This window comes from Acomys minous, assembly GCF_964271855.1.
Source record: "Acomys minous genome assembly, chromosome: 14".
Lineage (NCBI taxonomy): Eukaryota > Metazoa > Chordata > Mammalia > Rodentia > Muridae > Acomys > Acomys minous.
The window spans coordinates 16,920,580-16,937,971 of record NC_140496.1 but is presented as its reverse complement, the minus strand read 5'-3'; the positions used below and the strand labels follow the sequence as shown (position 1 = coordinate 16,937,971).

The 17,392-nt window shown below is 45.9% G+C and overlaps 2 protein-coding genes across 9 annotated transcripts in view; both read right to left on the bottom strand.

The window, feature by feature from the left end:
* Nucleotides 1-2,927, bottom strand: part of RFWD3 (ring finger and WD repeat domain 3) — a 29,462-nt gene extending 26,535 nt beyond the window's left edge. For 2 of the 3 annotated variants that reach the window (XM_084756668.1, XM_084756670.1), the window contains exon 1: nucleotides 2,782-2,927. The gene's annotated coding sequence lies outside the window, so the exon portion shown is untranslated. Of the gene's footprint in view, nucleotides 1-2,412; nucleotides 2,760-2,781 lie in introns of those variants that run through there. The other variant, XM_084756669.1, reaches the window with a different exon arrangement.
* Nucleotides 2,928-6,704: 3,777 nt separating this feature from the next.
* The window catches only part of MLKL (mixed lineage kinase domain like pseudokinase), a 29,642-nt gene continuing 18,954 nt past the window's right edge, over nucleotides 6,705-17,392 (bottom strand). For all 6 annotated transcript variants that reach the window (XM_084756675.1, XM_084756677.1, XM_084756674.1 and 3 more), the window contains 6 exons: nucleotides 15,723-15,858; nucleotides 15,391-15,472; nucleotides 10,961-11,124; nucleotides 10,246-10,295; nucleotides 9,432-9,572; nucleotides 6,705-7,783 (listed from right to left, as the gene is read on the bottom strand). In XM_084756675.1, the coding sequence (XP_084612801.1) occupies nucleotides 7,734-7,783; nucleotides 9,432-9,572; nucleotides 10,246-10,295; nucleotides 10,961-11,124; nucleotides 15,391-15,472; nucleotides 15,723-15,858 (623 nt within the window). In that variant the 3' untranslated portion in view covers nucleotides 6,705-7,733. The remainder of the gene's footprint in view (nucleotides 7,784-9,431; nucleotides 9,573-10,245; nucleotides 10,296-10,960; nucleotides 11,125-15,390; nucleotides 15,473-15,722; nucleotides 15,859-17,392) is intronic.

Here is a 17,392-nt window from a genome sequence, read left to right as displayed (position 1 = left end):
CCATAACAGCCAAAACTACACAGAGAAACCTTGTCTCAAAAAATAAAAACAAAAATTTAAAAAAAGAATAAAGAAAAAATGTTTTGGCAACCAACTCTGAAGCCAGGTGGATCACCATGAATTCAAGTCCAGCCTGAGCTACACAGTAAATTACGGGCAAGCCTGGGCTAAAGAGTAAAACTCCATATTCAAACTATTTACAACAATTTTTTTTATAATCATAGTAATCCCCAAATAAAAAGAGCAAAATAATAATGAGGCTTAACTATTGGATTCGAAAGTAATCTCCCAGGAACCCTGCAATTTTGTCACAACCTGCATATAGACATTTACCAAAACAAACACAATACTGTACATAACAGGTACTATTAATCTTTCATAGCATCAAAAGTGACAAAGGAGACACAGAAATGTCAATTTTTGGTGCTGGGGGGAACAAAACATATTACTCTACTACCTAGCTTCAGCCACCCATCTACTCTCGCCAAGCCACAGAAGACATACCCACAGGAAGACTTTTCTGTGCAGCCTTGGCCGTCCTGGACCCACTTTGTAGACACAGCGATCTGACTGATTCAGCCTCCCCAACTGACGAGTTTCTCTGTGTGTATCCATGGCTGTCCTGGAACTCGCTTTGTAGACCAGGCCAGCTTCAAACTCACAGAGACCCACCTGCCTCTGCCTCCAAAACAAGAAGACATTTTTACACTCGCAGGATAAAATTTAAGTTTGAAAAAACTAAAAGTGAGCCTGGGTTGCAGCTTAGTTTAAGCCTAGTATACACAAGGCATTTGCATTGATTCCAACAGCAAACTGCAGGAAAGCCATGGCTGCTGGGCTTGGTGATACTGTAACTCCTAGCACCTAGAGGGTGGAGGTAGAGGCAGGAAAAGAGCAAATGGGGCTAGACTCAACTACAAAGCAGATTTCCAAACAGCCTGAGCTATTTAGCAACACCTTGTTTTAATAAACTTAATTAAAAACTAAATTCCAAGATATAGTAGATCTGAGTAATAAATGTACAGAATTTTTTTTCTTTTCTTTTTGGTTTTTTCGAGACAGGGTTTCTCTGTGTAGCCTTGGCCATCCTGGACTCACTTTGTAGACCAGGCTGGCCTCGAACTCACAGCGATCCGCCTGCCTCTGCCTCCCGAGTGCTGGGATTAAAGGCGTGGGCCACCACACCCGGCCTCAGAATTTTTTTTTTCTTATTCTAATTTTCAGCATGGCTGAGTATGGGTGGTCCTGGCCTTTAATCCCAGCACTCGGGAGGCAGAGGCAGGCGGATCTCTGTGAGTTCGAGTCAGCCTGGTCTACAAAGCCAGTCCAGGACAGCCAAGACTAACACAGAGAGACTTTGTCTTGAAAAAAAGAGAAAAGAAAAAAGAAAAAAAAAAAAAGAAAGAAAGAAAGAAAAGAAAAACCAAAAGAAAAAAGAAAAATTAATTTTCAGCATGGTTCTATTTTGTAAAATAAAACCTTCCATGGCATGTCTAGAGAGCAACCAGTTCTGATTTCAACTGGAAGGTGACAGCAGTGAATTCCACACAGCATCAACTTTCATAGCTGGTGCTAAATAATACTAACTGTAACTTCTACTTCTCAAAAACACAAGGAAAAAAGGCCCAAATAATAAACCAAAACTACAACTAAAAACATGCCAGGAGCTATGCATTACTAAAATTCTAGTAGACTTCTATAAAAGAATCTATCAACTTTACATTTTTATGCAAAAAAAAGATATTCTTTAAAAATATGTTCCTCAGTACTCAAAAACACACAAACCAGCGCTTTTAATAATTTACGGTAAAAAAGATATGCTTCAAAAATGTTCTTCCAGCTTGGTCTACAAAGCGAGTCCAAGATAGCCAAGGGTGCACAGAGAGGCCCTGTCTAGAAAACAAAATGTTCTTCAATACTCAAGGTCACAAACATGCCTAAGTTACTTTTAGATACAATCTAGGGACACACAACTGTCCACTCTGAACAATACTTCTTTAGAGGCAGCTGTATAAAGTTTACAATTAAGTTAGTTCTTCAGCCACACGTGGTAGGAAACAGTAAACACACGACCTTTCCCAAATCCTGTGCACAAGACCAGAATTTTGTCTAAAATAACCAGCCACGGGCCCAAGCCTCCTCATCACACAAACGCTAGTCGGATGGATCCAAAACGTGAACGTCACATTTGTCATCTTACTAAGCTTTGAAACACTGGTTTCGATGAACACAGACCGGGAACTGGATGCTAGGGAGCCGTGGGGATTCCGTTTGACCTGGGTTCAAACCGAGGCGCCCGCCCCCGCCCCCGCCCCCGCCCCCTCTCCCTCTCTCTGTTAGTGTCTGCAGAACCTAAAGGAAGTTTCCAAACCTGTCTGTCCAAGCCTGTTCACCAGGATAAAAAACACTTACGTCACAGTTACGCTGCAGTGCTGGTGGTAAACTTGAAGTTCTCTTAAACTGCGAGTAACAAGGGCCAGCGAATCGCTGGGGCTCGACCAGCCCGGGAAGCACCCGCAAGGGGCCCGCAAGCGGTGCAAACCGAACCCGGCGGCTTCAGCTCCCCCTCCTCCTCCCCCAGGAGCTCGTCCTTTCCGTCTTTTCCTCCCCCGGACGCCCAGACTCCCAGGGACGGAAGGGAGGAGAAGGCTCAAGGTCCTCAGCCCCGGCCGAAGGAGATCGCCCGCAGGCAGCCGACCTCCCTAGGCCCCGCGTGCAGCACGAGCCGAGGGGGGAGCATCTGCATCCAGAAGCCCGAGGAGAAGCAGGTGCCCGCCTCACCTCAAGGGGCAGGAAGCGATCGACGGCCCCGACCGCGACTCCGGCCGCCGTTACCGCGCAGAACCAGCGCGGGCGCCAAGCAACTCTGGGGGAATCCTCCGGCGCCCAGCTTGAGCCGCGGCTCGGCGAGCTCCTATTGGTCAGCCACCACAGGCGGCGACCAATAACCTCTCTTCTTCTTCCATTGCTGAAACAGTGGCGCTCCCATTGGCCAGATTGATACTTACTTGGGGGGCGGAAGAGGCCTCAGACAATTGGTGGAAATCCTTGTCCGTCAGCTCGCGCCCAGCCCCTGAAGGGTAGAGCCTAAGTTTTCTTCTTTTTATTTTTATTTCTTAAACTGCTTTTCGTTTGAAGAAGACCGAGGGAAGAGAGCTCACCTTCCGTTTTTCTAACGATAGTGAAACTGTTAAAAAGTGGATTCCCCTTGCTTGTCCCTAAAGCTTTGTTAAGGAATATAGGAGCTTATCAATGATTTCAAAAATGTTGTCCCCAGAATTCTGAAGCCTGTAAGAGCCAAGAGTTTATAAATATTCTCTTACAGAGTTGAGCAGTTTGTCTTCAATGGTTAAAAAAATAACTTGCACAAGTCCCCAACTTGAAACCACTCCAATAAATTGCCCCAAACTATAAATTGTCACATAAGATTTTACAAACAGCCAGCCTGATCTACAAAGTGAGTCTAGGACAGCCAAGACTACACAGAGAAACCCTGTCTCGAAAAACCAAAATAAAATAAAATAAATAAAAAGATTTTGCAAACAGCCAGGTGTGTTGGCTCATGCCTTAATCCCAGCACTCAGGGAGGCAGATGCAGAGAAACCCTGTTTCAAAATAAAATAAAATAATAAAATAAAATACTTTGCAGTGCTGGGTATTGAACCAACGGCCTTGTGCAAGTACTCCACCAAGAGAGCCACATCCCTAGCCTCAAATTTTGCATTTTGGAGTATACAGGGTGGGGCTGGAGAGATGACTCAGCTGTTAGGAGCACTGGCTGCTCTTCCAGAGGACTTGGGCTCAATTCCAAAGCACCCACATGGCATCTCAACATTGTAACTCCTGTTCCAGGGGATCCGACACCCTTATACAGACGTGCATGCAGTCAAAACACCAATGTACATGAAATACAAGTAAATAAATTATAAAGTATAGATGCAGAACCATACACGTAATTACTATCATGTTGTATATAAATGAACCCATGGTCTTGTCCTTTGAGAGGGGAAAAAAAAAATCCATCCAAACAACTCTTGCTTGTTTTGGTGGGTTTTGTTTATGTTTTTGTTTTCTTCTGGTTTTTTCAGACAGAGTTTCTCTGTGTAGCCTTGCCTGTCCTGAACTCACTTTGTAGACCAGGCTGACCTCAAACTCACAGAGATCCACCTGCCTCTGCCTCCTGAGTGCTGGGATTATAGGCACGCGCCATTGCGCCCAGCTATTAATGCGGTTTCAAACATGATTGGTTTTTATTATTTTTATTTATGTATAGTTATGTACATGTGTATGCATGTGGGTACATACATGAGCCTACAGGTACTTTCAGAACCTAAGGGCGTCAGAGCCCCTGGAGCTGGAGTTACAAATGGTTAGGAGCTGCCTTACATGGGTGCTGGGAACACACTGAAAAGCAGGAAGTGGTCTTAACCATTAAGCCAGCCCCTTGTTTTTGTTTTTTAGGACAAGATCTTACTCTGTAGCTTAGACTGGCCTCGAATTCACTATATAGCCTAGGCTTGTTCACACTCAAAGTGAGCCTACTGCTTCCATCTCCAGAATGCTGGGTTTATAGGTGTGAGCTAACACCACCAGCTGGAACTCAAATTCCTTACTGAGATTATTATTATCTTCCCATGGTGATTTATAAGCAAGCCTCCCTGAACTAGGTAGTATCTTCCCATGTGCCTCCCTTCTCTACTGCCTTTGAGAGTCCCAAATTTCTTTCCTTGGTGGCATCATTTCTCCATAGATGCATTGTCCTCTTGTTGTCAATGCTATATATGGAAGAAGTCCAAGCCACTACTATTTTATTTTTAAGACAGGTGTTTCAGGATACGTGATCCCATTGTGATCCCTGGGATTGTAAACTGCAAATCCCTGCTTCTTGGGGTTGAGCCCTAACACACACCTTTAAGTCAAGAACTTTCTGTTTGTTGTAAACAGGTGATTGAGGTGTGGCTCAGCCAGCCTAGCACACACCTTTAAGCCAAGAGCTTTCTGTACACAGAACTTAATAAAATCAACTCTAGGTCAAGAGGTGGAGCAAGAAACTAGCTAACAGGGAATAAGAGTAGGAGCGACTGAGTTCTATTTAAGACAGCATGTAGAAGTAGAAGGGGCTTTTAGCTTTTAGCTCTTGAGGTCTTTAGCTTCTTGACCTTTGGCTTTTGACCTTTGACCTTCAAGCTAGCAAGCCTTGGTTTTTTTTGGCCTTTTCCTCCTGGGTTGTGAGCTGAGCTAGTGAGCCTTTAGGGCCTTTTCATTCAGGACAGTGAGCTGAAGAGGAAGGTCATCTGGGTGCTTTCTCTGCCTCTCTGAGCTAGCAGGTTTTCACTCTAGCATCTGGCTCTGGAGTTTTTATTGGTAAAATATAACAATTGGGATTTTCTTTTAAAACAACAGATGGGGTCTTTCTTTATAACTCAGACCAGCCTAAAACTCAAAATCCTCCTGCCTCAGCCTACTGAGCACTGGGAATACAAGTGGAGTCACCGTAACTAGCTAGGCCCCTGCTTTGAGATGCTTTCCATGGAGTTTTCTCCCACATGCTGTACACTTTGTTTTTCTCCAAAGAGTCTGTCCCAACTGTGAGCTTAAAAGGATACAGGAAAATTATATTATATTTACATTTCCTCACCCAAAGCCATTAAACGAATCATGACTAGATTTCCTTTCAGAACGTTTAGGATATTTGCTTTTCACTGAGCTTGGAGTACTCGTGACAGCTGGAAATCGTGTGTGTGTGTGTGTGTGTGTGTGTGTGTGTGTGTGTGTGTGTGTGTGTGTGTGTGTATGTGTGTGTGTGTGTGTGTGTGTATTTGGGTAATAGGGAAAATCTAATAGAGGTGTTGGCTCTTCATGCCTACTCAAACGACAGGAAACGGCTTCCCTGCTGTGTAAACTTTGTATCTCATGACAGGAAGCCCAAGCTCAGGACTTGAAATCTCACCAATATTCACACTGGAAAAGTCCACCCTGGAAAAATCTGCCCCAAAAGAAACCCTATATAAAGGCTGTTTGCTCAGTTCCTGGAGCAGAGGCAGCCACAGCTGGATTTGTCCCACCCGATAAATAAATCCCTTTTATGCGTTTTGCTGCCTGGTGTGACTCTCATGGAAAGAAGTCAAGAAGCAATAAATGGAAAAAGTGGAGTGGAGCGGGGGAGGGGGGGCTTCTGAGCTTCTCAGCCCAGCTGGGGATACCGTCTCCTGAGAGCTTCAGTGCCTCTGCTGAGGAGGCCGCCTCGCAAGAGCCCTGTGGTTCCTGGGCTTCCATGTCTCAGGATGCCCTTCCACTGGGACACTGTCTCCTCTCAGAGCTGTGTGCTCCCAGGATACCTTTCTGTCCGAGCAGGAAGGCCAACAAGAGGACCCAGAGAAGGCACTCTATAGACCTATATATGATCTCTACCCAGATCTCTAATTTCTGAATTGGGCATTGGAGAGCAGGCTTGAAGTAAGTGAACATGTTTCAAATGTCGCTAAACACAAGAAAGAAAATAAAGCTGGGTGCGGTGACACAGGCTTGTAATCCCAGCACTCCAGAGGCAGAGTCAACCGGATCTCTGTGAGATCGAAGATGGTCAAGGCTATTACACAGAGAAACTGTGCCTCAAAAAAACAAAACAAAACAAAACAAAAGATACAAGTCCCTGCATTTACCATTACTACTGTTAGGTAATAAACACCCCAACACTCAGTGGCTTAAGACAGGAACATATTTATTTAGCTCATGTTTTTGTGAATTGGCAGTGGGGTGGAATCGGCTGGGTAGTCCTTTGGTCTTAACTGGGCTCACTCATGCAACTGGGTCATTTGCCTGGCTGGCTGGCTTAATATGAACTCAGATGGAACCATCTGCCTCTGCTCTGTGTAGTTCCTCGTCTTCTAGCATGCCTACCAGCCTTGCTCATGGAAGGGCACTGTTTCAAGAGATGGAGTAAACATTTGAAAGCCTCTTGAAGCCCAGGCTTGGCACTGGTCTACATTCTCCTGACATAATCAAGCCATTATGCCACCTCAGATTCAAATGCTGGGGAGGTAAAGGGCACTTCTTGATAGGAGCCATCAAATCACAAAGAGGCGTGAGCCAGGTGCAGTGGCACACGCAGTGTAATCTCAGTACTTAGAGAGGCAGAAGCAGGCCGATCTCTGTGAGTTCGAGGCCAGTCTGGTCTACAAAGCAAGTTCAGCACAGCCAAGGATATACAGAGAAACCATGTCTCAACCGCGCCCCCCCCAAAAAAAATATAAAAAGAAGTGTGAACACAAAACCATTTGTCAGGTTTTGCAAATAGTGTACATTTGGTGTTTTGCCTGCATGTATGTCTGTTGGATACCCTGGAATAGGAGTTACAGACAATTGTGAGCTGCCAATGTGGCTGCTGGGAATTGAACCTGGGTCCTCTGGAAGAAGCAGCCAGTGCTCTTAACCATTGGGCCATGTCTCCATCCCCATGGGATTGTTTTCTACTTGTAATAAATAAGAACTCTGCCAGGTGTGGTAGCTTTAATCCCAGCATTTGGAGGCAAAACTGGAAGATTTCTTTAAGTTTGAGCCCAGTCTGCTCTACATAGGAAGTTCGAGGTGAGCTGGTGGTACATGGTAAATGCCTATTAAAAACAAAAACAAAAAAGGAATTTGGTACCCAGCAAAAACACGATGCTAACATATATGAAAGACAAACGTCCAGTCTGTCCCTCTTCCAGCTTCTTGTCCAAGGAATTTTCGGTTTAGGTTGAATACACGGCTCTGTTAAGTGCAGACAGTCTCGTTAAGATTCCTATAAATGAACAGAAAGTGAGACAAGAACTGGTTGCTGACAGCCGAGCTAGAAACACAAAGACATGTCTACAGTAGACAATACGCAGAAACAGTGTTTGCCTGCTCTGGCTGTGCCTAAACCATCTGCACACATGCCTCTCACTTGCCATCTTTCAAATGAGGCATGGCAGTGCGCACCTATAATCCTGGCGCACTTCTAACCCTAACTCTGAGGGGGGTGGGGTCGGAGACAAAAGGATCACTGGGGCTTGCTGGCTGCCAGTCTAGCTGAGAAAACGAAGCCCCCCCCCAGGTTCAGGAACAGACTCTGCCTCGTAGAGAACAAGTGGATGACCTGGATCAGCAGGTCATTCTTCAGTGACAGGATCCTGAGAGAGAGGACCAGGAGATGAGAGGATAAAGAGGACAGAAGAGGGGGAAGATAATGGATGCTTGGAGATGGGAGATCTTGCAGACGCTGTGCCTTACTCCGTGTGAGCTTATTAAGTGGTACAGCACCTTATAGTCTATTTCCAAAGGATAGGATTAGCAGAAACTGTCACCCAATGGGACAAAGTCACCAAGAAGCTAATAAAACAGGATTGTACAAGGGGAGCCCAGGGTATCTCAAAAACCATTATAGACCAAGCACACAGCAGCTTGGGACTGATAACCAAAGCCCCGTGCAGCGGGAGGAGTTGGGTTCTCAGTATCTGAAACGTCAGCTCTGCCAAGGCCCAGGCCACAGGCCGTTACCCACTTTATCAAGCACATTCCTGGTTTTAGAGAAGGAATTGTGGCCTCAGGGAAAACCTTGAATCAGCTCAGCCCTCAATAAATGCAGAAGGACAGAGGACAATTGATGCCCTCTTTCAGACATAACACACACACACACACACACACACACACACACACACACACACGCCAGGTGTGTGGTGTTGCATGCATTTAATTCCGTCATTTGAGAGGCAGAGGTAGGTCGATTTCTATGAATCTAAGGCCAAGGCCAACCTGGTAACACAGTGAGTTCCAGACCAGTCAGAACTATATAGTGAGATCCTAGCTCCAAAAACAAAACCAAACCAAAACAAAAGTCAGAAAGCCTAAGTCAAGGAAATAATCCCAAGGATGCTGAGGCAAGGGGGGGGGGGAGAGAGAAGGAATAAGGGGAGGGAGGGAGGAGAGCAAAAAGGAATGGAGAAGGAGAGGGAAAGGCAAGAAACAGGCTGGAGACAAGTGACCTCTGACCCCTGCCTTGCTGACATCTGGGCTGTATCATTCTTAATTGGAAGGGATGCCACATACATTTGAGGACTCTGCGTTAAGCTCGGGTGTGTGGTGCTAGGGGATGAAACCAGGGGCTCCCATATGCCAGGCAAGCACTGTACCACTAAGATCACCACTAACCCTATCCTATGAATCGAATGGCACCCCAACCTCTATCCATAAGATGCCAAGAACACACACCCTGCCTCCCCTTCCCATCAATTTTAACAACCAAAAATGTTTTCATTTGTCAAATGTCCCCAGCAGTGTAGAATTACCCCTGATTGTAAACTGCTTTATTGGAGATTGAAAAAAATAAAGAAGAAAGAAAGAAAAAGAAACTTTTCACAATTGTGAAATAAGCATGTGACTTGCATTCTTTACACCAGACAGAACCTTACCATCCATGGAGGGCCGCTTGGAGGGGTCATGGGCCCGGCACTCATCAATGATGTCCCGCAACAACTCAGGGCAATCTTCCCCCACTGGCTCCTGCTTCTGGTCCTCAGCTACCAGTTTGTGAATTGTTTTAGAATCACAGTCTGGCATGGAAAAGATAGGATGTGAGACTTAAAAATTACACTCATATACCTCTCTCTGGATATTGATAGCTAGAATTAGAATGAGGGAATTCAAGAAGGGAATAAAAGAAAAAGAAGAGAAAGAAAAAAGAAGGAAGGAAAGAAAGGAAGGAAGAATGGAAAAAGGAACGAAGGAAGAAAGAGAGAGAAAGAAAGAAAGAAAGGAAGGAAGGAAGGAAGGAGGAAAGAAAGAAAGATGGCTCAGCAGTTAAGAGCACTGCCTGCTCTCCCAGAGGTCCTGAGTTCAATTCCCAGCAACCATATGGTGGCTCACAGCCATCTATAATATGATCTGGTGCCCTCTTCTGGCCTGCAGGTGTACATCTCCCCTCCCCTTTGGTTTTTCGAGACAGGGTCTCTCTGTGTAGCCTTGGCTGTCCTGGACTTCTTTTGTAGACCAGGCTGGCCTCAAACTCACAGCGATCCACCTGCCTCTGCCTCCCAAGTGCTAGGATTAAAAGCATGCGCCACCACGCCGGGCAAGAAAAGAGTTTTTAATGACTCTAATGACCAGATCAGGTAATTCCTACATTAAAGAACCAAGTGGCTAAGACACCTCTGGATGAGAAATTTCTGGTCTCTCAGAAGAGGACCCAACCCCAACCTCAGCAGAGCCAGCCTTCATGTTCTTCACCTTCAAATGGGATCTTTCCGGTAGCAATTTCCCAGAGCACAATTCCAAAGCTAAAAGAAAACCAAGGACTTGTCAGGTGGATGACTTGGTGGGCAAAGAGCTTGCTGTGACACACTTTTTGGAGTTTGTTCTCCAGAAACCTTGTAATGGTGGAAGGAGACAAATGACCCTGAAAAGCTGTTCTATGGGCTTCACACACATGCATGCCTGCCACACACACACACACACACACACACACACACACACACACACACACACATACATAAAAACAAAAACAAGACAAAAACCTAGCACCCACACGGCAATTCACAGCTGCTATAGCTAATTACAGTTCTAAGGGATCAGACGCCCTCTTCTGGCCTCTGCTGGCACTGTGCATGGTGCATATACATATACACACAACACTCATACACATTAAAAAAAATACAACAACAACTTTAAAACATTTTGAAAATAAACCCCAGAAACTAAGCACCTAGCACGTTTCTTTTCCTATGCCCCTCCAGTCAGTCCAGGAAACTGAATTTTCTGGTTACCTCTCAACTGCTGTCAATACCCCACCATAACCAGTGCTAGGGATCGAAGTTAGAACCTACACACATTAGGCAAGTACTTTACCACTGACCTGAGACCCTATGGCTAGAGGAGGAGTGGTTCCCGGGACTGTGCTGTCCCTTCTACCTGTGTTAGAATCCGTAGGAGAACACGAACATACCTATATATTTCATCTTCTTGGTCACATTCGCAAAACAGGTTTTTCAGTTTCCGAGGGGAGAGATAAGCCGTTGAACTGACTCTCTCGATTTTAGTGCTCTTTTTAGCGCTCTTTGTCGCCACGCTGATGGAAGTCTGTGTTCTGCTTAGCTCAAATCCTGCAAGCTAGACAGAAAGACGAGTTAAAGGTAGATGCTGAAGCAGCAAGCTTCTGGGTGGAGGGGTGTGTGGTTCTGTTCTGCAGCTGCTGCCAGGTGGGAAACGGAAGGGAAGGTGCAGGCTCCAAGGCAGAAAAGGGAGACTCGCAGGGGTCAAAGGAGCACAGGGCTCTGGAACTCTGGCCGCGCAGCAAAGAGGGGCCAGCCTGGCTTGGGCAGGTTGGCGGCTGCTTCGTTACAGAGGCTCAGTCAGAGCTCTGAAACCAAAAGAGGCAGAGGTGGTAGCCTGGTCTTGACCTGACTGACAATAATGGATGCTTCGGGAACAGCCAGTGACTTGCGCACATGGGCAGAGTAGCACTAGAAAATGGCGAAAAGTGCGGGGTTAGGGGGCCGGGCGGGTACTGGGTGGGGGGGCCAGGGCAGTGTCCAGAAGCTCTTGGAAGTCTTGGTGGGGGGGAGCCCTTTCTTCCCCATAATAAATGATGAATCTTAGATGGTCGTGGTGAAATAGATGATGCTGGTGCCCCTTTACTTCATGTGAAAGGGAATTATAAACCTTGGGCAGTGGGAGGGGTTTTGAGGGTGAATGTGTTTGGCTCACTGAGGCTAGGAGTGTCAGGGTAACTTCAGTCTTATCATAAGAAGGGAATCACAGTACTTAATTATCCTATGGAGCGGGGGTGGGGGGGGGGGACGGGACGGACTCCAGGTACAGTTAAGGGTCATTGATTGAAAGCCAAGACACCAAGACATCTTATAAGCACAGGGTGGGTGTTTCCAGTAATCCCCAGGTGCTTGCTGAATGGGTTTCTTATCAGGAAAGTGTTGGGCTTATAATCTCCCTGGGGGCTATGTGATGCTCCTTAGAGGTTCTGGGGTCCCCAGAGCAGGAGGAAAGGGAACCTCACTGAGAAAGGGAGGCCATCTTATATTGAGCTCAGAGACTATCCAGAAATGCCAGGCTTGGACCTTAATAGCAGGGTCCCACAGGGATAGAAGTGGAGTTGGAGTGACTGCCTTTTCCCTTGGAGATTTATTTCCAATGGTGCCAAAAGAGCGTGGGTTTGTTGACATTGTAGGTTCGGTTTATCATATTGTGCCAATCAAGAGAAATGGTGTGACAAGCCTTCTCAAAAAAAAAAAAAATGAGGATGGTAGTAGGGAAGATTATTTGAAATAAAAGCTATAACACCCCTGTATAATTTGGTAAGTTTTCTTAGTAAATGTACTTATTGCTATTGCTACTGTTAGTAATGCTGTATTAGATATAGGGCTTTCATGGTGAAAGATACAATTCTATTCAGTGAGGGTAGGGAGGGGGCATAGAGCTACACCATGACTTGATTTTTCCACAGGAGCAGATGCAAAAGTAACTTGGGGGAAATACTTTCGTTCCATCTGTCTTTACATGGTAGCCACCTTGTTATTTTGTGTAGAGGACTTTTGATTCTACAGCATGGCAGCTCTGGCAAGGGATCACATCCAAAGATCTAGGTCTGTGTGATCCGACTGGAATGCAGATACATCACAGACCTTTAACTCCTCTGGCTGGAATATAGACACATCCTTGGTATAAACCTTTAATTCCAAACAGTGAAGGTAAAGTTAGTTTGTAGAAGGAAGCACTCATGTTTGAAAGTGACATCTAATTGAGAGGCAAAGTGATGAATCAGAGAAAGATTAGACAAAATGAGTCAGATACACCCAACTCTCACGAGAACAGACAGGAAAGAGAGGCTACTTAAGAGCAGTACAGTAGCTGACAGAACAGTGTAGGATACAGTATAGAGCATAGAGAAGAAAATACAGTAGAGAGTTCAGTAGAGAAGAGAGTACAGTAGAGTTTAGTTCCGCACAGCACAGGCAGTTCAATCAGTTCTGTGCGGCGAAGTTGGATCAAGCAGTTAGTTGGGAATCAGTCAGCCAGTTCACAATGGAGTTGTTGAGTTGAGTTTAGTGTGTCAGCCAGTCAGTTGAGAGGCAGTGGGGAGTCAGCTGAGCGGCAGTGCAGTAGAGTTGAGTTCGCTCGGTGGAGTTCAGAGGCAGCTCTCCTGGGACAGTTGTACAGAGGCAGGTTGCAGAGAGAACAAGCTAGACACAGGTGAAGACAGAATGAGCCAGAGAATGAGAAGGTGCCAGAAGATTAGAACAGATTGACAAAGCTAGTATGAGGCCAAGCAGAACAATTCAGTCAGAAGCTGAGAGAAGCCAGTTTGAATCAATCAGCTTCGAGAAGAGTTTTGAGCCAGAGTAGCTGAGATGAACCAGCCAGCCAGAGTTCAGAAAGAGCTAGAAAGGGGCCACTATTCAGCAGTGAGCCTCTGAGATGACAATTACATCAGGCAAATAAAAGATACATTTACACTTTTGGATTTTATATGAAACGGGTGAGTTATTTGTGCCAACCCAAAGTGGTCATACAGTTCTAAAGATGCCATCGCCTGACTAAAGGGAGTGCATGCTCTTGCTCCCTGTGGACCCTCCATTAGAATAATCAGTGTGCAGGAGAGTAAGGTGACCAAAGTCAGCCAGGTACCCAGAGTTACCCCAAATCTAGGGCTGAGGTCAAGAAAAGGTTAAGCCATATAGATGGTACAAGGTATGGTTCCACATGCCTTTAATCCCAGCACCTAGGACGCAGAGGCAGGTGGATCTCTGTGAGTTCAAGGCCAGCTTGGTCTACAAAGACCAAGCTGGCCTACAAAGGGAGTCTAGGACAGCCAAGGCTACACAGAGAAACCCTGTCTTGAAAAACCAAAACAAACAAACAAACAAAAACCCTGTCATAGCAAATAATGTGGGTTGAGCCCTCCTCCCCCGTAGCCATGCTCTCGTGGCTAGACTTGACAGCTAGCCCCAGCAAAGTGACAGAAGGAAGCTCAGATTAGGTATTTGGTGAAAGTTAATGGTTACAGTCACCTCACACCTGCCCACAAGTTACTCTATCGATAGTCCCTTAGGCAAAAGGGCCACCAATCAGGTTGCCATCAGGGACCCAGCTTTGAAACTCAAGGGCAGTTGGGATCCAAGGTCAAGTCTGAAGAGTGATATAAGACAGGCAAGATCACCAGGCCATGGTGGCACACGCCTTTAATCCCAGCACTCAGGAGGCAGAAGCAGGTGGATCGCTGTGACAAAAGCAAGTCCAGGATGGTCAAGGCTACACAGAGAATCCCTGTCTCAAAAAAAACAAAAAACAAAAAAACAAAAAAAACAAAAAAAAAAGAAAAGAAAAGAAAAAGAAAAAGAAAGAAAGAAAAGCAAGCAAGCAAACAAACAAAAAGATGGGCAAGACCATAGGGTTCTTCAGTTTTGGGTGCATTTTGTTTCTATCATTAAAAATGGGGCAGGGGCGGGGCAGAGTACCTATCGATGACAAAACATTCCTTTACAGTTTTGGAGTTGTGGACAACGAGTTAGCAAAACTCTTTCCTCCTCTGAGAAAATGGTAGATATTCAGCTCACTTTTGGCTCTGTGCCCCTGAAAATCTGATAAAGGTAGACCATCAGTCTATGTTCCTTAGTAATATAATGATAAAAATGATTGTTGGTATATGGATTGCTCTAGGGTGAGAGTTGGAAGACCATAAATACTTAATAGGCCATGCTGTAGTTTGTAGCAAATATGACATACGGGAACTGGCTCGTCCCTTTCAGGACCATTGGGAAGTAAGTCTGTAGAATAAAGTGGGATGTTGACTTTTTGTAAGTCATGAGACTTCAAGTCTGGATGGCCTCATACCAACCTAGTAGGAGTCCTTTTCTTTAGCCACTGGTAGGAACAAAGCCACTATCTCCTGGATGCATGTGAGGGCTCCCTGCTAGAGAGAAGGAGTTGATGGTGCTAGCAAGCTCTGCTCCCTGATGAGATCCTGCTAAGTGGCCCTAGATGACAGCTGTGGCCCCATGACAATCCTCGGAATCTGAATGCTTAGCTTAGGAATGACAAGCTGATCCCCTGGTAGGTACTATAGTGATGCGGAAGTGGTCGAAGAGAAGCAGCTCTTAGCTTATCCCTGCTCTGGGGTGGGGGTGGGGGTGGAGGGGTTGGGTGGGAGGAACGTAAGCACATCAGAGTGGGAGGCAAGGGTAGAAAGCTGTTCTGTGGTGGGCACCCAGGAAGCTGTACAAGCAGGAGAAGATGCAGGCACCAAGTTCTAAAATCTAATTGAGAAGTAAGAAGGCGCCGCCTTTCTGTGGTACTCTCTTCTAGCTGCAAAGCGTGGCAAAGCTCCGACCAACCCAGAATGCCCTTGGAGGATGCTCTCACCTTTACTTGGTAGCCTCCAGCTACCAGGAAGCTGGAGCTGCTGATGTTTCTGTGAAGTTGAGGTGTTTCCGAATGGTGTAGCCTGATTATAACCAAAAGGGGGGGTGGCATTAATGACCTTTAGCGGGATAATGAGGCTGGCTAGGGCTTCACCTTTCATGGGGGTGGCTATCTGTGGACAAGCTAGCAAAACGCACCTGCCCAGAATCAGAGTAGTAGAGGGAAAGGAAACCATGTGGGCTTCTGGCCTGTTTGCCCGTCATCTCTGAGGCCAGCAGTAGCTCTGCCAGAAGCCTTCAGCTCTTTGGGGTACCCGTTTAACCCTCCAGTACCTGTATAAGCCTTTGGCTGCCCCCAGGACCAGGAGGATGCGCATGCTCATTGTGAGGTCCTTTTCTTTATCCAGCAGTTCCCTCAGGGTTCCATGTTCACAATACTCCATGACAATGGAGAATTCAGGGGCCTTCCCTAGTAGAAAAGAAGCGGACACTGAAGACTCGGCCTCCCCACTCAGGGTTTCCACAACAGCAAAGCACCTCTCAGCTTCTTTCTATAGAGATACATTCCACCCTGAAGTGAGTCCCATTTCTCCCCAGTTTAAGACCAACCCAATATTAAAGCACAAAATCTCAATCTGAAGGAAACTTTAATGATACTTATTCTCTTAGGTGCTGGCTGAGGTGACTTAGTCACTTTGGGTGTGTTAGCTCTTTTATTTCTAGCCTATGACCCGAGATGTTGACTTCTAGTCTGAAGTCCCTCCATCAGTCCCTTCCACAGACATACAGATTAGGCTATGGCATGGTTTCCAGAAGGGAAGATGTTGCTGTCCTCTTTTCTAGACAACAACATCAAAAATGAACAGCAGAGCCGGGAGGTGGTGGCACACGCCTTTAATCCCAGCACTCGGGAGGCAGAGGCAGGCGGATCGCTGTGAGTTCAAGGCCAGCCTGGTCTACAAAGTTAGTCCAGGACAGGCAAGGCTACACAGAGAAACCTTGTCTCGAAAAAAAAAAAAAATGAACAGCAGGGAAGTCCATGCTGTGAGAAGAAAATGTAGCTGCAGGCTGGAGAGATGGCTCAGTGGTTAAGAGCACCATCTGCTCTTCCAGAGGACCCAGGTTCAATTCCTGACACCCACATGGCAGCTCACAAGTGTAACTCCAGTTCCGGAGGATCCCATATGCTCACACAGATATGTATACAGGCAAAACTCCAAAGCACATGAAATCAAAATAAAAATTTAAAAATGCAGCCACACCAATACTAGGTTTTTAGCCAAAGGATAAGAAGTAATTAAAGCCACATTAAAAAATAAGGAAGGAAAAATAAAGGGGGCTGGGTGTGGCATCTCACTGTATTATCACAGCACTTAGAAGGCAGAGGCAGGTGGATCTCTCTGTTCAAGGACAGCCTGGTGGTTGAGTTCCAGGATAGGCAGAACTACACAGAGACTTCCTGTCTAAAATAACCAAAAAGAAAAATAAAGCTCTTGTGAAGAAGAAGAAGGAGATGAAGAAGAAGAGGAGGAGGAGGAGGAGGAGGAGGAGACTTGTGAAGGTGGTGGCTAAAGGGTAGGTTATTTGGTTGGGTTAATCAGCTTTGTAATTTATTTTATCTTATTTTATTTTATTTGAGACAGGGTCTCATGTATCTCAGGTTGCTTTTCTGGTATCTTCTCCTCCTCCTCCTCCCCCTCCTCCTCCTCCTCGTTTTTTATTTGTGTATGAGTTTTTGTCTGCTTGTACATCTGTGCACCACATGCATGCTTGGTACCCAAGGAGCTCATAAGAGGTTATCTTATCCCCTGGAACTGGAGTCACAGAAGTTGTTAACTACCATGTGGGTGCTGGGAATTGAACCCAGGTCCTCTGGAAGAGCAAGCACTGAGCCGTCTTTCCAGCCTGACTTGGAACTTCTGATTCTCCGTTTTCTTCCTCCTGAGTGCTGGACTACAGGCATGGGTCACTACGCCTGGCTTATGCAGTGCTGAAAACAGGCC